This window comes from Notolepis coatsorum, assembly GCF_963971535.1.
Source record: "Notolepis coatsorum genome assembly, chromosome: 5".
NCBI classification, from domain to species: domain Eukaryota; kingdom Metazoa; phylum Chordata; class Actinopteri; order Aulopiformes; family Paralepididae; genus Notolepis; species Notolepis coatsorum.
The window spans coordinates 31,135,258-31,163,214 of NC_140169.1; the positions used below are offsets into that span (position 1 = coordinate 31,135,258).

General features: G+C 43.9%; 1 protein-coding gene across 1 annotated transcript in view; it reads left to right on the top strand.

Moving 5' to 3' along the window:
- Positions 1 to 12,957: 12,957 nt before the first annotated feature.
- LOC311228142 (uncharacterized protein) overlaps positions 12,958 to 27,957 on the top strand; it is a gene marked incomplete at its 3' end in the record, with an annotated part of 144,002 nt that continues 129,002 nt past the window's right edge. The window contains exons 1-2 of the mRNA XM_084314057.1: positions 12,958 to 13,084; positions 14,041 to 14,178. Of these exons, the coding sequence (XP_084170183.1) occupies positions 14,065 to 14,178 (114 nt within the window). The 5' untranslated portion in view covers positions 12,958 to 13,084; positions 14,041 to 14,064. The remainder of the gene's footprint in view (positions 13,085 to 14,040; positions 14,179 to 27,957) is intronic.

Consider the following 27,957-nt stretch of genomic DNA (forward strand, 5'->3'; position numbering starts at 1 on the left):
TTGATATTTTTCTTAGCTGTGTTCTAAGAGCTTTACATTCTTTGTCAAACCATTGGTCCTTTTTAGTTTTTCTCTGTTTGTTACCTGATAGTTTTAATTTGGACTTTGTTGCAGTTCTTTCAAATATATAATTGATGTGTTCTACAGCTAGGTTTACTCCTTCAACACTGTTAGAGTATGGCATGGCTAGGAACGTATCTAACAGTGATTGTGTCTCATCACTGGCGATGGCTCTCTGGTAGTCCTGCATGCTGTTCTGGGACCATCTGTAGTATTTGGGGATGTTGTATAGTTTACTGGGCTGTGTAGGGGGATTTTTGAGAGACTCAGTTCTTTTCATGTATGCCGTGATCTGACTGTGGTCGGAGAGTGGGGTCAGGGGTTTGACTGTGAATGAACTGAAGGATACTGGATCCAGATCTGTTATCATGTAATCTACTGTGCTGCTGCCAAGGGGTGAGCAGTAAGTGTACCTTCCTTGTGAGTCCCCTCTCACACGCCCATTGACAAGGTAGAGACTCAGTCCTCTACACAGCTGTAATAAATCCTTTCCATTTTTGTTTATGGAAGTGTCATGGTTATTTCTAGGGGACTGGTTTACATGGTTGCATATGGTGTGGTCAGATATGAAATTGTCTCCATGTGTACTGGTGAAATCAGGGTGGGTTCCCGTTCGGGCGTTGAAGTCACCGCAAACAAGCACATGACCTTGACTTTGATAAAGACATATTTCTGATTCAAGGTTGGAGAAGATGTCGTCTGAGTAATATGGAGACCCAGTGGGTGGTACGTAAATTCCACAGATAAATAGGTCTCTCTGAGAGGGGATTACTTCTTTATTTAGTTTTAACCAAATATGATTGTTCCCGGTTTTTAGAATCTGTATTGACTGGTGGAGTTGTGATTTGTACCAAATTATCAATCCCCCTGAGTCTCTGCCCTGACTAATATGTTTCGTTTTATTTGATGGCAAAATGACTTCTCTATAGTGAGGAGGGCAGTGTGTGTCTACATCTTCTCTGCACCATGTCTCAGTTAGGATTAAGAGGTCATTGTTTGTTATAGCCTGTAAAAAATCTGAGTCTCTACTCTTAAGGCCGTATGTTGAAGAGCAAAGACCCTGTATGTTCCAGCAACTAATGGCGAATGATTGCATTTTGTACAAAAATTATATAAAGGTGTAAAAGGTTATGAGGTATAAGGGTATTCAGTCAATGAAAAATATATATAAAGGTGTTCAAAGGTATAAAGGTTATAGGGTATAAAGGTATTCAGTCAATGGACGAACATCACAGAATAAATTCAACAACAACAAAGGCGACAGCAGGCAGTTGGCCTGCTTTTCTTTTGGTCGATTGCTAGCTTGTAGTGAGAAGTTTACTGCATAGCGTGTATAACATTTGTTTGATCTCGTTCAGCTCTGATGTGGGTGGGGGGGGGGGGGCCTGGTCAGGGCGGATGCATAGGTCATCTCCTGCGGCGGACGGTGAGGGGGTCGGCTGGGGGGACGTCTCCTCTCACTGGGTGGGTTGGAAGGGTGGGGTGTGGGCTGGGGGCGGTTGAGGGGTCGGCTGGGGGGATGTCTCCTCTCACTGGGTGGGGTGGAAAGGTGGGGTATAGGTGGGGCATAGGTTTGTGGAGTGACTCCTCGTGGGTATCTCATGGGCCTGTGCTTTCTCGGAGAGGCCGGTGTGTGACTAGGTCTGTTGGGGTTGCGTCCGAGGGCAGCATCCTTTAATGTTTTTGCAAATGTCCTCACTCCCGCGTTGTTTAGGTGTAGCCCATCATTATTAAAGTCCCATCTGCCGATGTTTGTGTGGTGGGCCAGGTGGACATTTTTGAGGGCAGCACAGTTTCTTGAGGTCTCCATGTTGATTTCGTGAATGATGTATGGAGGGGTGTCCATCCTGGGGAGGAGGGTGGAGATGATTACTCTGGTGTGTGGGAACTCCCTGGAGGCCTTCTCAGCCACCCTGGTCATTGCTTCAGCAGTTCCACGCTGTAGATAGTGGAGGTCATTTGTACCCGTGTGCACCACCATGTACTGGGGGCTCCCTAGAGTGTCCTGTCTGAGCAGCTCCATGGCGTGGCCTGTGTTCCGACAGCGCTTGGCTGTCACCTTGAGGCCTGGGAAGAGGCGTCTGTCTGTCTATCTATCTATCTATCTATCTATCTATCTATCTATCTATCTATCTATCTATCTATCTATCTATCTATCTATCTATCTATCTATCTATCTATCTATCTATTCAAATTCAATTCAATTCAAATAGGCTTTATTGGCATGAAATATCAACATACTTATTGCCAAAGCAAGTCCAACATACAAACAATAACATATATATTATTAAGCAATAAAACATACCATAATATTAGCAATAAGTAAAACAATCAACAGAAACATATTAAATTACAAAATAAACATTCAATCGGGTAGTCATTTTACAGATGTAGCCACCCAGATACATGTATTTACAGGGCTTGTTCTCTTATTGTATGACAACCATCTACATATTTTGCAGCTAATACTGTACACTGACTTTTCTCCCCACATATATATAACAGCTTTTGATTATCAGGGAGATGGATAAACTGTGGATCAATTTTATTTATTTTATAAAAGAAAACTTCTCTTAAATCCTTGTATTTTTCACAGTATAGTAGGAAGTGAGGTTCTGTCTCAACATCCCCCTGATGACAAAGTGAACACAGCCTGGCCTCTCTGGGCAGCCAGTTCTGCCTGTGACGGCCTGTTTCTATGGCTAGACTATGTCCACTCAGTCTGTACCGTGTCAATGTCTTTCTTAATTTTATATCATTCACAGTAGTCAGGTATTCTGCCACCGTGTACTCTCTGTTTAGGGTCAAATAGAATTCTAATTTACTTTGAGATTTGGTTGATTTGTTCCAATATTCTATATAGTTTTCTTTTTGTTTTGAGGTTATTTGGTTGGGCCAGATTTTTTGGTATCTGTCCTGAGGCATTTGTGGGCAGAGATTTCTGACTAGCTGGCAGAGGGGACTCTTATCTGGGTTCATCTCTTGGCTCTGAAGGGCTTTGTAGTGGTAGGAGTGGGGGTCACTTGATTGGAGGTGTGTGTAAAATTTTATGGCTCGCTTTTGAATTTGAATGATTAGGGGGTATTGGCCGAGTTCTGCCCTGCATGCATTATTGGCAGTGTGTCTGTGGACCTTAAGTAGGTTTTTGCACAATTCTGCATGCAGTACTTCTAATGGGTGTTTTTCCCATTTTGGGAAATCTTGGTTAGTTAATGGACCCCACACTTCACTGCCATATAATATTATTGGATTTATTACGGAATTTAGAATTTTGAGCCAGGTCCTAATTGGGATGTCAATTGGAATTTTCCTTTTGATGGCATAAAAAGCCCTTCTTCCCTTCTCCTTCAATTCATTCACAGCCATATTGAAGTTTCCATTATGATTTATTTTCAATCCCAAATATGGGTAGCTTTTTGTGTTTTCTAATATGTGTGTGCCTAATTTAAATGTATTATGTGAACTCTGAGACTCGTGTCTCCTTTGAAAGATCATGACTTTAGTCTTCTTCATGTTTACGTTCAGAGACCATGTCTGACAGAACTGGTGGAGGATGTCTAGGTTCTGTTGTAGACCCTCTTTAGTGGCTGACAGCAGAACCAGATCATCTGCGTACATCAGTAATTTTACATTGGTATCGTGCAGAGTCAGACCGGGTGCAGTAGAAAGTTCTAATAACTTTGCTAATTCATTTATATATATATTGAACAATGTTGGGCTTAAATTGCACCCCTGGCGGACTCCGCGACCCTGGGTGAAGAAATTTGTTCTTTTATTTCCAATTCTAACAGCACATCTGTTTTTTGTGTACATGGATTTGATCAAGTCATATGTATTTCCTCCAACACCACTTTCTAGAATTTTGAAGAAAAGACCTTTGTGCCAAATTGAGTCAAAGGCTTTTTCAAAATCGACAAAGCAGGAATATATTTTGTTTTTGTTCTGTTTTACGTGAATGTCAATTAGGGTTTTAAGAGTGTATATATGGTCAGAGGTACGATAATTTGGTAAGAATCCGATTTGGCTTTTACTTAGAACGCTGTGTTCTGTAAGGAATTCTATGAGTCTGGTGTTGATGATACTACATAGAAGTTTGCCCAAATTACTCGTCACACAGATACCCCTATAGTTTTTTGGGTCATGTTTATCTCCACTCTTGAAAATTGGGGTTATGAGTCCTTCATTCCAGATATCAGGAAAATAGCCTAGATTTAGTGTCAAATTGAATAATTTTAAAATAGCCAATTGGAATTTTTCAGAGCTGTGTTTAATCATTTCATTTAATATGCCATCTGTACCACAGGCCTTTCTAGCTTTAAGGCACTGGAGTTTTGATTTCAGCTCTTGTTCTGTGATTGGGAAGTCTAAAGGGTTTTGATTATCCTTTATGATATTTTCCCATTTTTGTAATTTTTCACATATCTGGCTGGTTTCCGTTTTTGTATTTAGGGGTACAGTTGTAAAGAGTGATGTGAAGTGGTTTGTCCAAACATCCCCATCTTGGATAGCCATTTCTTCCGGCTTATCTTTATTCAATGAGTTCCAGTGGTCCCAGAAGGAGTTAGAGCTTAGAGAGTCCTCTATTTTGCACAATTGTTTATTTACGTGATTGTTCCTTTTAATTCTGATGGTCTTTTTGTAGTGTTTCAATGATTCACAGTATTGGAGGCGTAGGGTGTCATTTTGTGGGTTTATGTGTTTCTGGTTTGATATTTTTCTTAGCTGTGTTCTAAGAGCTTTACATTCTTTGTCAAACCATTGGTCCTTTTTAGTTTTTCTCTGTTTGTTACCTGATAGTTTTAATTTGGACTTTGTTGCAGTTCTTTCAAATATATAATTGATGTGTTCTACAGCTAGGTTTACTCCTTCAACACTGTTAGAGTATGGCATGGCTAGGAACGTATCTAACAGTGATTGTGTCTCATCACTGGCGATGGCTCTCTGGTAGTCCTGCATGCTGTTCTGGGACCATCTGTAGTATTTGGGGATGTTGTATAGTTTACTGGGCTGTGTAGGGGGATTTTTGAGAGACTCAGTTCTTTTCATGTATGCCGTGATCTGACTGTGGTCGGAGAGTGGGGTCAGGGGTTTGACTGTGAATGAACTGAAGGATACTGGATCCAGATCTGTTATCATGTAATCTACTGTGCTGCTGCCAAGGGGTGAGCAGTAAGTGTACCTTCCTTGTGAGTCCCCTCTCACACGCCCATTGACAAGGTAGAGACTCAGTCCTCTACACAGCTGTAATAAATCCTTTCCATTTTTGTTTATGGAAGTGTCATGGTTATTTCTAGGGGACTGGTTTACATGGTTGCATATGGTGTGGTCAGATATGAAATTGTCTCCATGTGTACTGGTGAAATCAGGGTGGGTTCCCGTTCGGGCGTTGAAGTCACCGCAAACAAGCACATGACCTTGACTTTGATAAAGACATATTTCTGATTCAAGGTTGGAGAAGATGTCGTCTGAGTAATATGGAGACCCAGTGGGTGGTACGTAAATTCCACAGATAAATAGGTCTCTCTGAGAGGGGATTACTTCTTTATTTAGTTTTAACCAAATATGATTGTTCCCGGTTTTTAGAATCTGTATTGACTGGTGGAGTTGTGATTTGTACCAAATTATCAATCCCCCTGAGTCTCTGCCCTGACTAATATGTTTCGTTTTATTTGATGGCAAAATGACTTCTCTATAGTGAGGAGGGCAGTGTGTGTCTACATCTTCTCTGCACCATGTCTCAGTTAGGATTAAGAGGTCATTGTTTGTTATAGCCTGTAAAAAATCTGAGTCTCTACTCTTAAGGCCGTATGTTGAAGAGCAAAGACCCTGTATGTTCCAGCAACTAATGGCGAATGATTGCATTTTGTACAAAAATTATATAAAGGTGTAAAAGGTTATGAGGTATAAGGGTATTCAGTCAATGAAAAATATATATAAAGGTGTTCAAAGGTATAAAGGTTATAGGGTATAAAGGTATTCAGTCAATGGACGAACATCACAGAATAAATTCAACAACAACAAAGGCGACAGCAGGCAGTTGGCCTGCTTTTCTTTTGGTCGATTGCTAGCTTGTAGTGAGAAGTTTACTGCATAGCGTGTATAACATTTGTTTGATCTCGTTCAGCTCTGATGTGGGTGGGGGGGGGGGGGCCTGGTCAGGGCGGATGCATAGGTCATCTCCTGCGGCGGACGGTGAGGGGGTCGGCTGGGGGGACGTCTCCTCTCACTGGGTGGGTTGGAAGGGTGGGGTGTGGGCTGGGGGCGGTTGAGGGGTCGGCTGGGGGGATGTCTCCTCTCACTGGGTGGGGTGGAAAGGTGGGGTATAGGTGGGGCATAGGTTTGTGGAGTGACTCCTCGTGGGTATCTCATGGGCCTGTGCTTTCTCGGAGAGGCCGGTGTGTGACTAGGTCTGTTGGGGTTGCGTCCGAGGGCAGCATCCTTTAATGTTTTTGCAAATGTCCTCACTCCCGCGTTGTTTAGGTGTAGCCCATCATTATTAAAGTCCCATCTGCCGATGTTTGTGTGGTGGGCCAGGTGGACATTTTTGAGGGCAGCACAGTTTCTTGAGGTCTCCATGTTGATTTCGTGAATGATGTATGGAGGGGTGTCCATCCTGGGGAGGAGGGTGGAGATGATTACTCTGGTGTGTGGGAACTCCCTGGAGGCCTTCTCAGCCACCCTGGTCATTGCTTCAGCAGTTCCACGCTGTAGATAGTGGAGGTCATTTGTACCCGTGTGCACCACCATGTACTGGGGGCTCCCTAGAGTGTCCTGTCTGAGCAGCTCCATGGCGTGGCCTGTGTTCCGACAGCGCTTGGCTGTCACCTTGAGGCCTGGGAAGAGGCGTCTGTCTGTCTGTCTGTCTGTCTGTCTGTCTGTCTGTCTGTCTGTCTGTCTGTCTGTCTGTCTGTCTGTCTATCTGTCTATCTGTCTATCTGTCTATCTATCTATCTATCTATCTATCTATCTATCTATCTATCTATCTATCTATCTATCTATCTATCTATCTATCTATCTATCTATCTATCTATCTATCTATCTATCTATCTATCTATCTATCTATCTATCTATCTAATGGGTCTCGACTGCACGTAATCCAGGGCATGATAATAGTGGCCACTGGCCAGTAGATGGTGCTGACACTCTAGCTATAGGCTATATGTAATATCCAATACATTACATGCTTGATGTCCGGAGCTCCAGCTCCGTGCGTCCTCTTCCCTCTCTGGAAAACAATGAAAAGGAAGTTCCTCTGTCGGCGCCGCGCCCTGAGCCCATCCTTCTTCACCTGTGTCTCCCTGCCCAACGTCGCCACCAGCTCCCCCTGGCGGCACCTGTATCCTGTCCCACTATGAAGTGTCAAAGTTAGGATAGGGAGGATCAAGAGCGGTCAGCCGGTTACACAACGTCCTTGCGAACACAGGGAATGCAAGGAATTAGCGTTAGACACATTGAATTATTGTCAGACATATTCAGGTGTCTACATAAGCAACCAGTGTATACGTCGGACTGGGACTATGTAGATAGTCTTTAAGATTCTGCTTTGATGTTCGTTGCTAACTATATTGTAATTCATCTTTATTCACAAATAAAATATTTAAAATCGTTGTCGACTCTTCTTCCATCATTGTTATAAGTTTCCCCTCCGAGCAGCAGGGGGCGCTGTCCACGGTTAAATGGAGATACATCTGAACATGCAAGGTCTTGTTACATGATTCCTCTGTTCGGGGTGAAAGGGGAAGTTTACAATTTTGAATATCCTCGACAGTGTCGTTCGGAGCAGCTAAACTACTAGTTACAGAATGGATTGTCTCGAAAAGGCTTCAACTGACAACACAAGTCACACAGAATGGTCAAACACCGTCGTTTAGACGATACGATTCCGTCCAACACGCACAATATACATGTTTAAAGGTAGGAAGCCTTTCGCTACTGCATCAGCTTTTTATGCGATTATGAATTATGATGAATTGAAAATGGGGGACCCTGATGTAAACAAGACGAAAGTCTTTCTCTGGTCTGCATCCGCTTAACAATTGTGTGTATTGAGCCGTGCTGTATTGTACCCATTCTGCAATCTGTTAAATAAAGTTTTCAATCAATCAATCAGCTTCCCGTAACGTTACTAGAAGCCAGCAAGTCTCAGCTCACGACATTACGTTTCCTCGCTCGTCATTAACGTTATTGTTGCACAGAACGTTTGTGTAACTCGTTTTTTCTTCCAACACCGCTGCCTGTCGCCACATTAGAAAGAAAACGCAGAATCCCTGTGCAGTGGTGACGTATTTGTAGATCTGGTATGTCATAAATGTATACATGTAGCAGTACTGTCTATCTGTATGTCATGTTATGATGAATTGAAAATGGGGCACCCTGATGTAAACAAGACGAAAGTCTTTCTCTGGTCTGCATCGCCTTAACAATTGTGTGTATTGAGCCGTACTGTATTGTACCCATTCTGCAATCTGTTAATAACGTTTTCAATCAATCAATCAAACGCACGCACGCTGAAACACGGACTTGTTTACAAGATACAATAACAACAATAATATTAGTTGTATCTTCATATATTTGTCATGGCAACCGTTGTCTCTTCCAACCATTCTAAACGTTCTGTGATGTACCTCTTTAACGTTAAAGAAGTATTATTTGATGATTTAATTTAATGATTTGATAACATTTTAATTCAAAATTTAACTATTTTATCACACTTTGTACTTCTTACTGATGCACATACTGCTCTGTTGTATGTTAAATACCCTGTTGTATGTCCGTTCTATTTTTTTAAATATTTTTTTAGCCTATTTTAAAACTGAATCCAACCGCACTTTGTTTTTACTCTGTCTAGTCTATTTTTATTATTTGTATTGTAATACTGAATGAGACTGTAAACAGAAAGGCCTATGGGATGCTAGATCCTAATGTCAAACACTGTGATTTACCTTACCTTGCTAAGTTGCTACCTCTATCTTTTTTATGCTAGTTTATGCCTGCATTTTTGACTGTTGTGAAGCACTTTGAACTGCAAAAGTGCTATACAAATACAAGTTTATTATTATTATTTATTAAGTATATCGGTCTGAGTGTGTTTTACACCACACTGTCCTGAAACACTAGCCCCCTGTGTCCTATCTCTCCCAGTCTGACTGGACCAGCAGATCTACAGTTGGATTAACTTGTCATCAAGCTATAAACACTGCTGGTTTAACGTTACAAACACAAGCTGATTAACTTCGTCACGGAGTTAACTAAGGGTAGTTGAGTTGACCTACGAATCAAAGTAGCCACGTACATGTAGACACTTCTGTTTAACATTGGGACATAACGATGCAAAGTGAGAATCAATCGGGCCACTAGTGAGTAATAGGACTCATTCTGATCAGGCCATGGGAGGATTGGCTTGCTAATGTATTCAAATGTAAGTAAACTCTAAGGTTCATTTAAACTGTTCATAGTTTGATTGAAAACTTTATTAACGGATTGCAGAATGGGTACAATACAGTACAGCTCAATACTAACAACTGCTAGGATGAAGACCAGAAAAATACTTTCGTCTTGTTTACATAAGGGTCCTCCATTTCAAGACATTTATGACATAGAAGACATACAAATATCTTACTGTGTAAGAAAAAGAGATCATAAAACGTTGACGTTTACCGGGGCCAGTTTCTAATTGTAGCAACCCATAGGTGCTCTTTGAGAGCGATTGTGAAGGAGGGTAGGGATTCACATTCCTTTACAGCTGTGGGTAGGGTGTTCCACATTATTGTGGCATAATTTCTAAACGTGTTTAGTCCCTTGTTTGAGCCGAATCTGGGTTGAACGTGATTTGTGGAACTCCCTCCCTGTTGTGTTCGTGGACTTCACTGATCTTTAGGAACTATTTAGACAGGTACCGTATCTTAGTGGTGTAGTGTATCTTGTAGACCAGGCCCATTGCAAGTAGCTGTACGCTGTCGTCTACTCATCCTAGATTGTCAAAATGGGCAGGGGTAAGGTGGGTTTTGGGAGTAAGGCCAAGCAGTAGTCTGACCCATATACTCTGTATGATAGCATACAACAGTGCCGTATAAGTAACGCATATACATTATATATTTATATTCTTACCATATATATATCCACCTGTCTGTGGTCTGCACATAATCATTTTACATAACTATATACTAGACCTATATCTGTACATAATATCCCTTAACTACTCTACTAGTTATGCTGACTATGACCATACTGTCTTTATAGTATACCTGGCTGTATCGCTGTACATATTGGTATTACAACTTTGCACATACATCTGATTAGCACTACACCCAGTCCCAGACCCAGTAGTACTCATTTATATTTTATACCCAGTTTTATCACCTGTTGTGTACATTGTATATTGCTGTTGCACTTTACTGTTACATTTTCACTCTGGTTGGATACCAAACTTATTTTCGTTGTACTGTACTTGTGCTGTATTATGACATCTTTATCTACATCTAGCGACAGTGGCTCAGGAGGTAGAGCAGTCGTCTGGTAATCAAGTAGGTTGGCACCTTGCATGGTTCGCCTCTGCCGTTAGTGTGTGAATGTGTGAGTGAATGGGTAAAATGTGACTAAGGAACAAATTGTAAAGCGCTTTGGATAAAAAATAAAGCCATTTCAACTCACGTTACTCACTGCTGCTACTTAATCTGCAACCTAGTCTAGTTTAATAACCATGACAGTGAAATAATGCTTTCTGCTGTCTGCCTGCTCTCCATTTCTTCAGAACTTCCTGGAGAGGGAAGGGAAAGACGAGAGCAATTAATAACCTGAGCAACAATGAAAACGCGACGAGTTTAACTAATGGACACAAGGAAAGGAAAATAGAATGAATGCAGAGCGGGGGAAGGAAGGAGAGAGAGATGGAGAGAATGAGCAAGGAAAGGCTAGGTATTTCAGCAAAGGAAGGGAGCAGAGTCTGATTGGATCCTCAGCCCCCAATGACTTGATCGAAGAGACCTGTGTTCGCCTGGTATTGTACTTCTGGGGTTACTTCTCTGGTTATTGTATCACAAATACCACGTAGTGTGTTTTGATAGCGTATGATAGCGTATAGGGGCGTAACAAATGCTACTAACAATTAGGGGTGGGAAAGACTTTCCTTTCTTTAACACTTTGACTGCCGGGAAACGCTTTACAGCGTCATTCCCGGCCATGCTCAAGTTGCTGAAGGACGCTGTACAGCGTCTTTAATATCAATATTTCAAAAATCTGTTGAACGGATTCATATTTCCCCTCCGCTGGCCTGAGATCCACCAGGAGGACCCACTGAGCTCATCTGGTGGCCGATCGGCGCAATCGCCAAACAGGAAGTGCTGTGGAGGTTGTGCTGGTCGGCCATATTACTTCCGGGCACTCGGTGCATGTCCCGGGACTCTGGCTCGTCACAATATAATAGCGATCCATTGCCAATAACTCGATAAACAACATGATTTGGACGTATATAGTATTATACAAGCTGGAAATGGTTCATCAGGATAAACATCCCATAATCGAAAACGGTCTACACCACGCTGATCGTCCAACGGCGCGAGGAAGATCCGGTAAGATCCAGCGTTACTTATTTTCTAACGTATTCCATATAAACTGTTATGATGAACATATGACCCACACTAGATGAATGATATAACGCTGCCCACGGAATTATAAACGATCCCCCGCCCACAGTTCACTGGGAGGGGGGGGGGGGATAGGGTACCGTTTGCCTCCACCATCTGTTCTCTCCCCTCCAGGTAGGATTGCATCCAGCTCACTGATAGACTATCAAAACCAATTGCTTTTAGCTTGTCAATCAGAATGGAGTGATTGCCAGTGTCGAAGGCCTTTGCTGCCCTTTTTGGGCAGGGGGGCTACTCTCGCAATTTTGAAGTCTTTGGGTACGTGTCCCTGTTTTATGGAGAGGTTTATTATGTGTGTGATGACTGGGGTGATGGCGGCTGCTGAGTCTCTTGAGGAATTTGGAGTAGGGATGTCCCGATCACGTTTTTTTGCTCCCGATCCGCTCCCGATCATGTGATTTTGAGTATCTACCGATACCGATATTTCCCGATCCGATAAAAAAAAAAGAAAAAAAAGTTAAATGTTTTTTTTTTTTTTTTTTTTTTTTTTTTAACAAACATGACCATGTTCACGTCTTAGTTTTGGTTTTAAATTGCATATCATCATTCATTTATTTATTGTCACACAGAGCAGAATAATTTTGCCAAAAGAAACCAATAGTATCCTGCTTTTTGATATACTGAACTTTATGGGATTGCAGCACCCAGTGTGAGAACTTGTGAGCGCGGTCTAACTTGACTACTTTGATTTAATTATACATCAAATGATTTATGTCAAGGATTGCAATGCATCGCTTGAATGAAGTTAACTTTTCACCTGGATAACGTCAACATTCAGGGTGAATGTAATGTGAGAAATTGGGATAAAAAAAAAAGAAAAAAAACTTTGGTCTGCAGCTTTTTTCCTTTCTTTTTTTTGTCGATCCCGATCTTCGGAAAATCAGGACATCCCTAATTTGGAGGGGATGTTGTCATGGCCAGTGGCCTTGTTAGGTTGGAGGGCGCTCAGTTTTTTTGAGTACCTCAGCTGTTGTTACCATTTCTAGTTTGAAATCGTCTAAATTGAAATCGGTACATTGAAGGTTCCCGGTTTTGTCCCGGCTCCAGCGTGTTGAAGTGTCCTTGAGCAATGCACTGAACCCCTTACTGTCAATGAAGAACCCAGCGCTATCACCTCTCAGGAGTCTTATGTGAAAATATACATTTGAATTTCCTTGTGTAAATTGACATTATTATTCATTCATATATTCCCATTTCCTCTCCATACCAAGCACCTTGAAGCTGTGGGCTGAGTCAACAGGATGGAATCCGGGCTGCTGATTGGTTGGCAGGATGAGAGGGAGGAGCTTAGACAGGAAGTGTCTCAGCTACAGGACGAACTGGCTGAGAGCCATGCTGAGAGACAGGAGCTGGAGTCACGGGCTCAGGCCCTCAGTGAGAGGGTAAACCAGTCCCTATCTCCCTCTACCTTACATGGATACTATAACACTAAGTAAGATAACTTACCATTATCTCTCTTCTGTCTGTCTTTCTCTCTCTTCACTCTGTCTCTCTTTGTGTCTATTTCTCTGTCTATCTCTCTGTGTGTGTCTTTCTATGTGTATATCTCCCTCTCTATCTCTGTCTCTCTTTCTCTTTGTGTCTCCCCTCTCTATCTGCCTCTCTCTCCACTCTCGTTTGTCTTTCTCAACTGTTTCTCTGTCTCTTCACTTTCTCTGTGTCTCTCTCTCGCTCTCTCTCCCTCTGTCTCTCCCCTCTCTGTCTCTCTTTCTGTATCTCTGTGTGTATCTCTCTCTGTGTATATCTCCCTCTCTATCTCTGTCTCTCTTTCTCTTTGTGTGTCTCCCCTCTCTATCTGCCTCTCTCTCCACTCTCGTTTGTCTTTCTCAACTGTTTCTCTGTCTCTTCACTTTCTCTGTGTCTCTCTCTCGCTCTCTCTCCCTCTGTCTCTCCCCTCTCTGTCTCTCTCTCTGTCTCTCTTTATCTTTGTGTGTCTCCCCTCTCTCGCTATCTGCCTATCTCTCCCCCCTCTCTCTCTTCACTCTGCCTCTCTCTGTGTCTCTCTTTTTCCCCTCTGTATCTATCTGTCTGTCTCTCTGTGTGTGTGTGTCTCTCTCTGTGTGGGTCTCTATCTATATATCTCTCTGTGTCTCTCTCCCTCTCTATCTCTGTGTATCTGCCTCTCCCTCTGTCTCTCTTTCTCTTTGTGTGTCTCTCCTCTCTCTCTCTCTCTCTCTCTCTCTCTCTCTCTCTCTCTCTCTGTGTGTGTCTCTCTCTCCCTGTCTGTCTCTATCTATGTGTGTCTCACTCTCTCCCCCTCCATATCTCTCTCTGTGTGCCTCTCTGTGTCTCTCTCTATGTGTGTATCTCTCTGTCTCCCTCTCTCTCCCTCCCCCAGCTGGCTCAGTCTTTAGACCCCTCCATGGCTCTCTCTCTCCGTCTGGATAATGAGCAGACAGAGTGGAAGAGGAGAGTCAGGGAAGGGAGGGAGAGAGAGGCCCGACAGGCCTTACTCGTTCACAAACTACAGAGCAAGGTAAGGGTGTGTGTGTTTCTTCCCTACATACATTTATTTGTGGCAGCCCACCACGATATGAGCAAGGTCTGTCACAAATAGATTCTCCAACATGATACAATAACTTGTTAGTAATGTCTTGAATGTATAGACGGGTTTCTCGTCCACGTCAGACTCGCTCGCATCAAGGAGGCAAAAAGGGACATAATCTTGGTCAAAACAACGGGGCAGACTATAATATATTTATATTTGTTAGCCATGCTAGCAATCTAAACAATCAATTCATGGCCACAGCTATATATGTAAAAGGTCAAAGACTCTCACTCACAACCATGCTGATTTGACAAAATTACATCCAGCCGTTTTTCATTTGAAACTTTTAGTCAGGGGAGTACCATGGTTTCACCATAGCGCTCCATTATACTTTTAGTCAGGAACGTGCCATGGTTTCTCCTAGGGATGTCCGATATTATCGGCCGACCGATATTATCGGCCGATATCGGCAGTAAAATGTGATATCGGAAAATATCGGTATCGGTTTAAAAAAACTAAAAAACAATAACAATATTTGTTATATATATATCCAGTGAAATTATTAGTTACCTGAAATTATTCAGTTTTTTGGGGGGGGAAACCCTGCATATATCGGTATCGGTTGATATCGGTTGATATCGGTATCGGAAATTAAGAGTTGGACAATATCGGAGTATCGGTATCGGTAAAAAAGCCAATATCGACCATCCCTAGTTTCTCCATATAGCTCTGTTACATTCAAGCCTAGTTGACTTGCCCTAAGGCCAGAGCATTCAGGAAAATATGGCTCGTTTCCCCACGGTAGGCCTTGAATGTAAAATGGTTGACACAGGAAAACGGACAAGTGTTACCAAAAATAACAATATTTATTTGAAGCAACTAACTAAAGAACAAAAAGAGTGGAGAGCTGGGTGCTCCAGTCTCCATGGTTCAGGATATAATAAAGTAAAGCACATGGTCAAAAATAGAACAAAGCAAAAATGGTGGAAATGGTGAGAAGGCAGTGAGAGCACAAGTGAGCTCTTCAGGTGAGACTCTGGAGACCAAGTGACGAGAGACAGCTGCAGACTGCACTCTGGCCTGCTTACATAGGGCGTGGTGCTTCAATCACCACACCTGTGATAAATTATAAGGGTGGCCATTTTAGTTACAAGGAAAAACAACAGAAAGAAAACAGTGTTGTCAATCACAGACCACTAATTAGTGACAGCACACTTAGGCCATGTCCCCACATATCTGGATCTTTTGCCAAACGCACATTTTATTCCACGATTGGGCCTTTCATCCACACGTAAAGGGTGTTTTCAGAGACATAAACAGAGATTTTCTTAAACGCATTTTAAAGTGAAGATTTTCCAAAATATCCGTTCAGTGGATCCGTGCAGCCACTGTAAACGCATAGTCTAGATAAACGATGACGCCACAGCTCACTACGCATGCTCAGACTGTGGCCGGCCGTAATAATATCTGGCCCGTCAGATTGTTTGGCGAATATTACTTTACTATTTCTCTAATATATATCAGACTGACTATAGGCTAGCTAGGCTATATATTTCAGCTATAATGTCCTAACAGAGAAACTACCACCGCCTAAAACATCCTTATTACACCTAGCGCTTTGAAGTAATAATAACTTCGGTGGACTTGGTGCTGAAATGTCATTCAAACTATCCTTACTTATATATGCGAGTAATGCGACGACGGCACCACATGTACAATGCAATTAATGAATGTCTTGTTGTAATTAGTATATATATAGTTTGTGATAAGGACTCGCCATATTTAGTTTCAGAATCCGGAGATTGTTAGCCCCTTTCGTGAATGTGATGCACTGAGTGAATCCACAGTCACTTGCTCCTCAATAGGAAACCAACCTAGATTTACCCTGAAGGACTCGTTCTAACCGAACCGTTCGTTATACAAGTATCACAGAGAAATGTCAAAGGTACTCACAGTTGCACGAGGGTTTCGAACAGAGATACGGGATGGTTTGAAAGCTCGGCGTTGCTAATAAACATTTTAAATATCTTTTATAAACTGCTCAAAACGGCATTATTTCCGGCGTTGGCTGCCTGGTGTGATCACAGCGCATGCGCATCATGCACCCAACGCCGGAAATAATGCCGTTTTGAGCAGTTTATAAAGAATATTTAAAATGTTTATTAGCAACGCCGAGATTTCAAACCATCCCGTATGTCTGTCCGAAACCCTTGTGCAACTGTGAGTACCTTTGAAACGTCTCTGTGATACTTGTATAACGAACGGTTCGGTTAGAACCAGTCCTTCATGGTAAATCTAGGTTGGTTTCCTATTGAGGAGCAAGTGACTGTGGATTCACTCGGTGCATCACAGTCACGAAAGGGGCTAGGCGATTGTGATCTCAACATTGACATTGTATCTCTCCGTCGCCCAGTGCGCAGAAGTAAAGCATTGAATCGTGACATATCTAGATTGGTTGTTTCCTCTGGACTGCATAATCCTCCGCTATATCTATCTATTTATCATCTATGTATGTCAATATAGCCAATGGAAATGATATCGCTTATCGCCACCTACTGGCCCGCATGCTTGTTGGAGCAATTTATATGCGTTTATTAGGGATGTCCGATATTATCGGCCGACCGATATTATCGGCCGATATCGGTAGTAAAATGTGATATCTGAAAATATCGGTATCGGTAAAAAAAAAAAAAAAAAAAAATTTTTTTTTTTTTTTTTTTTTTTTTTTTACATTTATTTAACCTTTATTTACCCAGGCAAGCAAGTAAGAACCAATTCTTATTTTATTTATTGTCAAAAGTATGCATGTTGGTTTAATTCAACAACAAGAGATATGTAATGTTAATTTTTACTTTTTTAATTATCATATTTTGCACAGATAATGCTTACATTTAGAAAGCCTTTTGAATGCATCCAGTGAAATTATTAATTATCTGAAATTATTCAGTTTTTTTGGGGGGAAACCCTGCATATATCGGTATCGGTTGATATCGGTATCGGTATCGGTATCGAAATTAAGAGTTGGACAATATCGGAATATCGGTATCGGTAAAAAAGCCAATATCGAGCATCCCTAGCGTTTATGTGTTTGCGTCTGGATCAGGTTTTTTTTTTTAACACTGTCGTGTGGACGAGGATTTCTTTTTAAACGGAGCCTGAGAATATCCGTTTGGCAAAAGATCCAGATACGTGGGGACATGGCCTTAAACCACAATGTGAATATACACCACAGACAGTAAGTATCCCTCCACCATGTGAAAGTAATACGTAACACCCCCACACCGAAATGTATGTTCTTCTCCCAACTATAGCCCAAAGAAACAATCACCAAGAGAATTAACATAAATAAATAAGGGGATACTTACCAACCTTACCTATAAAAAATTAAGCAACTACACATACTAGAATGTGCTGTGCCTGTACCGTGTTGAGTGCGAGTCCCGGTCAAGAGTCACACTCAACTGGGCGGTGTGCTGAACAAGATGGCTGCCTGAGCTGAGAGCTCTGCATTTCCTCGACTTTAATATAATTTCTTACCTTCACTCAGTGAATAATTTAACCATTATTTTACTCCAACTTGGAGTAAAAAGTACAGACAACAAGATGTCATTAGATCGTGGTGGTCGTGGTGGCACTGGTCGAACGACACGCAAAGGCAAACAATTCGGCGAGGACCAAACACAAGAAACCGAAAAGGATGAACCTGAACTTACATTACAGGCAATTATGTCAGAATTAAAATACCAACATACTGTGGTAGTAGAACGACTGGATGGCATCGACACACGCTTGGGAGATATGACCACCGAAGTATCGGCAATCAAAGTCACGCTAAAAAAAAACAACAAAGCACTGGAGACACAGAAGCTACGCCTGGATGAAGTAGAAACCCGGGTCTCAACAGCTGAAGACACTCTGACAACCAACAAGAAGTCAGCAGACAGTGCAAATAAGAAGATACAAGCGTTAGAAATAAAATTGGACATACTAGAAAATAAAGAAAGGATGAAGAGCTTGGTTCTACTGGGTCTCCCAGAAAAATCCGAACATGGACAAGAACTCATTAACTATATTGAACAGAAGTTACCACATTGGCTGAAGATCCCCGACAAACAAATCGACCTAGAACTAGCCATGCTCTCCGGCCGAACCCCACCTGAGCCAGGAAAACCACCAAGACCAACATTGATTCGTCTCCTACGGGTCAGAGATGCGAAAATGATACTACAAACGGCAAAGAGGACACCAATGCAAGAAGAGGGAATCAAACTCACCATTCGTCAGGATCTGCCAAGGGAGGTGCGGATTAAGTGCAGAGAGTTCGACGAGGTGATCAAAGTGCTCATTCAGAAGTGTATCTTCCGAGGGTTTGCATATCCAAATCGACTGCGAGTCCTTCAAGAGAACAACATCATCCTCTTCAATGATCCAACGGCGGTGAGAGAATTTCTCGAGACACTCGGAACTGTCGTCGTAAGTTACACATTGACTCTGCATTCTGCCACCAAGAGTGGAGGTAAGACGTTGTTAAATCCCCTCCTCGTGAAAATCCCGTAGTAGAAATATCCATTTAAGAAAAGCTGGTATGTTGATTGTTTAGTTCTGATCGGTTTGAATTTGTTATGTATACACTATCCTGCAGTCAAGTTTACGATCATACTTCCTGCAACAACGAGTGACGTCACACGGACCATACCAAGTGAAAGGGGTTTACCCAACCCCTAGTAGACTATAATACTGTCGCAATGACTGTTTCTTTCAACTCTACACAATTTGACATGGATGAAATTGAAGAACTATTTTTCATGATGGACATGGGGGGAGGAGAGGTTAAAATAAATGAGGGCAGGAGCTCCGGGCACCACACCACACGCGTATCTCAGCGGGAGATGCTTCGGCGGGAGGGGGGAGGAGGGAAGGGAGAGGAGGGAAGGGGGAGGAGGGAAGGGGGAGTAATGTTGTCTGTATCAGTTCTTTTTTATTTTTGTGTACTTGGCTTGGTCGCCCTATTGCAGTTTTATTTGATTGTTTTCAGTGTTTCTCATTTGTGGTGTACCCAGCACATCTATTCATGATCTTGCCGGTATTATGACCCAACCTAGATCAGCACAGCGGTCGGGAGGTGTACTTAGGTTTTGCAGCTGGAATTGCAGAGGCCTAAATCAACCGATCAAATGTAGTAAGGTGATACATCATCTTCAACATCTTGGCGCTAACATTGCTTTCCTTTAAGAGACCCACTTAAAGGGAACGGATCATATCAAATTAAAGAGGAGATGGGTGGGTCAGGTTTATCATTCGTCATTTCAAGGGAAATCCAGAGGGGTAGCCATTCTAATCCATAAATCTGTCAACTTTGTTTACTCCGATATTATCTCAGATCCTGGCGGGAGATTTGTGATAGTTATAGGACGGCTGTATGATGTACCAGTAATTCTGGCTAATGTATACGGCCCCAATTGGGACAATGAGAACTTTTTTCAAACACTGTTTGCCAGGATACCTGATATGTCAACACATTATCTGATTCAGGGTGGAGACCACAATGTCTGGATTAATCCTAGATTAGATCGTTCACCACCCAGGAATAGTGTACCTTCAAGATCTGCCAAAATCATTCATGCTTTTATGAATGAATTCAACGTCTCTGACCCCTGGCGATTTTTAAACCCACAAGGAAGACCATATTCTTTCTTTTCACATGTTCATCAAACTTATTCTCGTATAGACTTTTTTCTGATTGATGATCGACTCATCCCATCACTACACTCCTGCTCTTATGAAGCGATCGTATTGTCGGATCATTCAACCAGGCCAACCTGAAGAAAGTGATGCCGTCCTTTTTTCAGCACATCGCTTGCTCCACCAGAGGGAAAAACACACTCGACCACTGTTATTCCCCGTTCAGAGCCGGCTACAAGGCAGTAGCCGCTCCGCCATTAACGGGGTCCACAAGCTCGAGCGACCACGACTCCATCTGGCTAGTTCCGGCATATCAACAGAGATCACGTGACGCCGTCGTGTCACGTGAGACAAAGAAGTGGACCGACGAATCGGAGGCCACGCTCCAGGACGTGTTTACAGAAACGGATTGGGATATGTTCAAAGGAAGCGCCAGTGACGTCAGCGAGCTCGCAGACACAGTGGTGAGCTACATTACAACAATAGCCGATGGTATTGTCCCCAGAAAAACGGTGCGGATTTTCCCAAACCAGAAACCGTGGGTGGATAGCACTATTAGAGCAGCTCTGAACTCTCGTACCACCGCCTACAACCTGGGTAGAGAGTCAGGAAACATGGAGGAGTATAAGGCTTCAGTCTATACTCTACGCAAGGCTGTCAAACTTGCTAAGAGGACATATGCTGATAAACTGGAGACACAAATGGCACAAAACGACACAAGAGGATTATGGCAGGGACTGAAGACAATAACTGACTATAAAGTCAGCGCCCCCTCAATGGGGAGCGACGACGCCTCCCTCGCAGACAAGCTCAACATCTTCTACGCTCGGTTTGGTGTAGACAGTGGCGCTGCTGGCTCTCCGGCTAGTGACGTCACTGGCGCGCCGGCTGTTGTGGAGGGGGGGGGGCAACCGCGGGGGGGGCGGGGACGCTCTCTCGTTGTCGGAACACAGTGTGAGAAGAGCATTTATGCAGGTGAACACCAGGAAGGCTGCTGGCCCAGATGGCATAACAGGACGCATACTCAAGTCCTGTGCCAACCAGCTGGCCCCTGTGTTCACCGCCATATTTAATCAATCCCTGGCGGAGTCAGTGGTCCCTGCCTGCTTCAAGATGTCTACCATCATCCCTGTACCGAAGAAACCCTCCCCAACATGTCCAAATGACTACAGACCGGTGGCACTCACCTCTGTGGTCATGAAATGTTTTGAGAGGCTGGTCAAGGACCACATTTGTGCCTCCCTCCCCAGTGATATGGACCCTATGCAATTTGCATACAGGACAAACAGGTCCACCGACGACGCGGTCTCCCAGGTACTGCACAGCACCCTCTCGCACCTTGACCGTCAGAAGGGGGGCTATGTGAGACTGTTGTTCATTGACTACAGCTCAGCGTTCAACACCATAGTCCCCACCAGACTGGTGGACAAGCTGATCGAGCTAGGTCTGAGCTCCGCCCTGAGCGCCTGGGTACTGGACTTTCTGAGCGAAAGACCCCAGGCGGTCAGGGTGGGGGGTCAGACCTCCAACACCATCACCCTGAGCATCGGGTCCCCCCAGGGCTGTGTTCTGAGCCCCCTGCTGTACTCACTCTACACACACGACTGTGTGGCCAAGTTCAGCTCTAACTCCATAGTGAAGTTCGCAGACGACACGGTGGTGGTGGGGCTGATCTCGGACAACGACGAGAAGGCCTACCGGGAGGAGGTTGAGGTACTGGAACGCTGGTGCCAGGACAACAGCCTGCTCCTGAACATTGGTAAAACCAAGGAGCTGATCGTGGATTATAGGAGAGGACAGCAGGAGACGCACACACCACTGATGATTAACGGGGCCACCGTGGACAGGGTGAGCAGCTTTAAGTACCTGGGGGTCCACATCTCAGAGGACCTGACATGGTCAACACACATAGACACAGTAGTAAAGAAGGCGAAACAGCGCCTCTACCACCTGAGACAGTTAAGGAAGTTCAGAGTATCGGGGAAGATACTCCAGTCCTTCTACTCAGGAGCTGTAGAGAGCATCCTGACCGGAAACATCACTGCCTGGTATGGAAACAGCATGGCACAGGACAAGAAGGCCCTACAGAGAGTGGTGCGCTCAGCCGAGCGTACCACGGGTATTGCACTACCCCCCCTGCAGGTTCTATACAACAAGAGGTGCAAATCCAGAGCCTGCAGGATAATGAAAGACCCTCACCACCCCAATAACAGCCTGTTTCAGCTGCTGAGGTCAGGCAGACGCCTGCGAACCCCAGCTACTAGGACAGAGCAGCTGAGGCTCAGCTTCTTCCCCCAGGCCATCAGAGCCATGAACAATGAACATTGAGTGCTCAGAACATTGAACTATCCACACACAAGCACACATGAACACACACACGACACGCACGCTGTGCACGCTCACACACGAGCAGCCACTTAACACTTTAACATGAGCGGGCACACACTCATGTCGCACACACGCACACTTATGGCCAAAGGAAAGGACACTTTAAATTAGAATAACAGGAACAGTGTATTGCACTACCAAAGCTAACTAGCATGTCCTATATGCTCTGTAAATAACTATGTACAGATACCGAGATGTCACTCCATGTTACCTGTTACCTGTTTACTGCACAATGTTGTTTTTTCATTTTTGATTCTATTATATGTTGTACCACTGTATTGCACATCGTCGCGGGCAAGACCACCCGCATTTCATTGTATACCTGTATGCCGTGACAATTAAAAACTCTTGACTCTTGACTCACTAGATGCGGCCAAAGCTTTTGACCGTGTGGAGTGGGGATATCTTTTCGACACATTGAAAAAGTTTGGACTGGGGGATAACTTTGTAGCCTGGGTGAAATTACATTACACCTCTCCCACTGCCTCAGTGAGGACTAACAACACACGTTCAGCACAGTTCCATCTACACCGCTCCACGAGACAGGGTTGCAATTTGAGCCCACTCCTGTTCGATGTTGCCATTGAACCGTTGGCCATCGCACTTCGATCAGACCTTCGTATAAAAGGTATAATCAGAGGGGGTGTTGAACAGAGGACCTCCCTATATGCAGATTACCTGCTTCTATACGTGTCTGACATCTCCACATCTATTCCAGCTGCACTTGACATATTCACCTGATTTGGCCGTATTTCAGGGTATAAACTAAATTTAGACATAAGTGAACTTCTTCCATTGAATGCAGAAGCTCGAAGTTATCCACTGCATAACTTCCCATTGAAAATTTCCCCCCATGGCTTCAAATATCTCTGTATCCAAATTAGGGATACATTTGGGGACCTATTCAAATAAAATTTTGGCTCTCTACTGACTCGATTTCAGGAAGATTTTGAACGTTGGTCATTATTACCTCTCTCTTGCTGCACGTATCAATTGCGTTAAGATGAACTCTCTCCCAAGGTTTTCTTATCTTGTCCAGTGCCTGCCTATCTTTCTTCCCCACTCATTCTTTCAAAAAATGTACAGCCTAGTGTCCAAATTTATTTGGAATAACAAAGTTCCCAGAATTAGTAAAGCTCTATTACAAAGGCGTAGATCTCTGGGTGGCATGGCTCTACCTAACTTCAGAGCCTACTATTGGGCAGCCAATCTCAGAATCATACAGCAATGGCTACAGTCAGACAAACCTCTGGTGTGCCCTATGTGGGTTGACATCGAAGCCTCATCTGTCAAACCTGCTTCACTAACCGGTCTTATACATGCCCCCACTAGTTCTCCATTGGCCCCCTACTTCAAAAATATAATCGTTAAAACTACATTCAGAATTTCGAATCAATTCAGACGCCACTTTGGGTTTAAAACTCTATCCCACTTGGCCCCGATAGCAGCTAACCCTTTATTTCACCCCTCATTGATGGATGGAGCATTCTCCTTATGGGCTTCACTCGGTATTAACACACTAGGTGACCTGTATATTGATAATGTTTTTGCCTCCTTTCAGCAATTATCAGAGAAATATTCAATCCATAGCCGACATTTCTTTCGGTATCTACAGATTCGTAGCTATGTCTGTAGCATTAACCCTATATTTCCCAACCTTCCAGAGGTAACACCCATCGACTCCTTTTTAACCCCGATGTCTTCCATCAAGGGCATGATATCGACTATGTACAATCTCATTCTCTCCACCACAATACACAATATTAAAAGTAAATGGGAGGCAGGCGGTTAGGTGGAAATAAATGCATTCGAACAAGAAACCAATGTATAGACATAGCAATGGCAAAAAAAAATGCGAGCCAGGGAAGTGTTATGCTTGTAACGTGGTTCCTTGTTTTCATCCACTGAGCCGTGAGGCTCCACATGCTTGTTTGGTTGAGGTCTGAACTCGCAAATTGTCCATAAATATCGTTTTTGTGGGTATTGTCCAGTTGTTGCTGTATGTTTTTATCTGCCCAAAATTCAAGCAAGCGTGTGTCAGCAAGTTGATACAGAAGCCTCTCCCGTGTTTTGGTAGAAGCTCGCACACCACGCCTCCCGCTCCCACTGGCGCGCACCCGAGACCACCTATTTCAGCGGTCCAGGTTTGGAGCGAATCAGCATCCCGGGGGACGGGGGGGGAGCGTTCTCAGTAGAATGAATGAATGACACACCCTTTTCTGGTGTGATCCGGCGCTGATTCGACCCAGAATGGTGAGTGAGAAACGGCCCTCAGTGTGGTCATGTGAGTCTAGACCAGAACTACCAGACCTATTAAGCAATGTACTGGAAACAAGTGATTCATCATGAGCATTAGAGCCACTGCAGGAAGACTGGCAGCCTAACTCTGACCCTGTAGCATCACCGATCACAACGGTGCCACACGAATTAGCACCAACAGAAATGGTGCCACATGAATTATCATTAGCATCCTCCAACTCGTCTGTGGCCTCAGCCACCGTACAGGCTGGGAAGATCACAAGATACTGCTGCGCCAGATAATCTCCGGCCACCTGAGTATCTGGCACGCATGTCACCTCCGGTTTCACTTTCCCTCCAGCCATGTTGTTTCCCAGGAGCAACGTTACCCCCTCCATAGGGTTACTGTCAACCGCCACTCCGATTACTGGGCCTGACACTAGGGCAAAATCAAGCAAAACATCATGCAGGGGTACATTCATAGTGTGCATTCCTAAAGCTCCACTTACAACACCTGCATTACTCAAACCATGCCGCGCCATCTCACGGTTACGTGTTGCCTGGGCGCGTACCTCATGTGCCACTTCCATAGCCTCCTGGGCCTCACGCTCTGCCTTGGCAGCAGCAGCAGCAGCTGCTCTTCTCACCTCAATAGCTTCAATAGCCTCTCGTTCTGCCTTGGCAATAGCTGCTTTATCCTTACGCTCTGCCTTGGCAATAGCTGCCATCTCTCGCGCTTTCACAAGCTCTTCATCTCGCTCTCATCATCTTTCAACATGCTCTGCCTTTGCAGCTAGCAATATTTCCTCTCGTTCCTTTATAGGCAACGAGGATGTTTCAAGATACATGACCATAGTCAAACCTCCAAGCAACTGAATTTGCAAGCCCTCCTTCTCTTAGCTTGCATCAAACTTCAATATAATGAGCAGCTATCTGTGCCAACTCATCCTTTGAACATCTTTTTACCTTCGCCACGGTTGGCTCCGCAACAAAATCATCCATGTCCAACGCCATACTTACTACTCACAGTAATTGACAACAAGGAGATACAATATAATTAACTGTGCACCACTCAAATGATGTAGCACAAAATATAGTCCAATATCCTGAACATAAGCAACTTACCCACCGTTCCTACGACCTGGGGTTCAAACTCCTATTTCCTGTATCCACAAATTTCAATGTCAGCACGCAATTAAATCACACAGTAATTAAAGACACAGTGATTTAAGACACATGGCATAACATATGTTAGCACGCAATTAAATCACACAGTAATTAAAGACACACGGCATAACACATGTTAGCACGCAATTAAATCACACAGTAATTTAACGGCATAACATATACTGGACCAAAAGTTTAACTCAATATCAACTACTAAATGGACTACAAATGCATACAGATCAGGGCGGCTAAGTGGCACAGTGGGCAAGGCGCTCTCCACTAATGCAGGAGATGCTGGGTTCGAGCCCAGCTCTCGGCATTGCTACCAGCTTGGCTGGTCGTTCATACTAACACAATTGGCAGTGTTAGGGGTGGGATGCTGGTGGATGGGGATCGGACGTTGTGGACAGCGACTCCTACAGGTCAGTTGGTGCGCCTGCGCAGCAGAATCAGGGGGCGGCGTGTCCCTCCTACGCAGACCCTCGCTGCTGAGAGATCGCGCTGTGCAGGTGAAAAGATGCGACTGCTGCCTCCTCGTTTACCGGAGGGGACACGTGATGCAAGGCTTCGTCCACATTGCAGCCGGCCAGTGGGAGGCATGGCCTAACAGCGTTCAAGACAGGGGAGGGTAGAATTGGACAATACGAAATTGGGGATGGGAGAAAAAGTAGATAAAAAAAATAAAAACATACAGATCATATACTAGAATATCGCCAAACCTGGCCCAGCAGACAATGCTACTTGATACTACCTATACATCTGCTGAGATGAACCACACACAAGACAAACCTTGTGGAGTCATTATATATAGACATTTCTCCCAAAACATTGGAACAAATGCTCTTCAATAACACAAAGAAAGGCAAAACCTCCTGTGTTACATTTAAGCAACATTCAAACAAACAAATTCAAACAGGTGCGCCTTACAATTTGATACGACTAACAAATAGATTCTAATTTCTAAACTGCAGTCACTCAAGGACTGCTAGGCCACCACATGTCTATAATAAAAAAAAAAAGCGAACAATATACTCGTTATCACCATACATAAAGCTTATATTGAAACACGTTGACATTAGGGCCATTATTTCAACCTAAAAGTGCACTTTCTTCAACCTCGAACCTAAATTCCTTAGCAACCTGTGTTACCAAGTAAACAAATCACAGAACGATAGCCACGTTAGTTGGCCAGCACCAGCCAGGTCCCGACGTTAGCTCTCAGAACGATAGCCACGTTAGTTAGCCAGCACCAGCCAGGTCCCGACGTTAGCTCTCAGAACGATAGCCACGTTAGTTAGCCAGCACCAGCCAGGTCCCGACGTTAGCTCTCAGAACGATAGCCACGTTAGTTAGCCAGCACCAGCCAGGTCCCGACGTTAGCTCTCAGAACGATAGCCACGTTAGTTAGCCAGCACCAGGCAGGTCCCGACGTTAGCTCTCAGAACGATAGCCACGTTAGTTAGCCAGCACCAGCCAGGTCCCGACGTTAGCTCTCAGAACGATAGCCACGTTAGTTAGCCAGCACCAGCCAGGTCCCGACGTTAGCTCTCAGAACGATAGCCATGTTAGTTAGCCAGTACCAGCCAGGTCCCGACGTTAGCTCTCAGAACGATAGCCACGTTAGTTAGCCAGCACCAGCCAGGTCCCGACGTTAGCTCTCAGAACGATAGCCAAGTTAGTTAGCCAGCACCAGCCAGGTCCCGACATTAGCTCTCAGAACGATAACCACGTTAGTTAGCCAGCACCAGCCAGCGACTGTGATGAGAGACCTTGACAAGAGACAGCTGCAGACTGCACTATGGCCTGCTTACATAGGGCGTGGTGCTTCAATCACCACACCTGTGATAAATTATAAGGGCGGCCATTTTAGTTACAAGGAAAAACAACAGAAAGAAAACAGTGTCAATCACAGACCACCAATTAGTGACAGCGCACTTAAACCACAATGTGAATATACACCACAGACAGTAAGTATCCCTCCACCATGTGAAAGTAATACGTAACAAGTAGGGATACACCGAAATTTCGGCACCAAAAGTTTTCGGCCGAAAATGGCAAAAAATGGTCTTTCGGCTTTTGGCCGAAAGAGTTTTTTCACCGAAAATATATCACCGAAACAGAAACAACCTAACAACCTCGCGTGTTGTTGTGATGATGTCGCGCTGTTGGGAGTCGCGCTGTTTCTATGTAAACTCTGCGCGCAACGCGTCCAATAAATGCGTCTTTAACATGCTTTTATATCCTTATTTACTATATGCCCGTCGCGGTTAATCACTGAGTGATCTAATATGC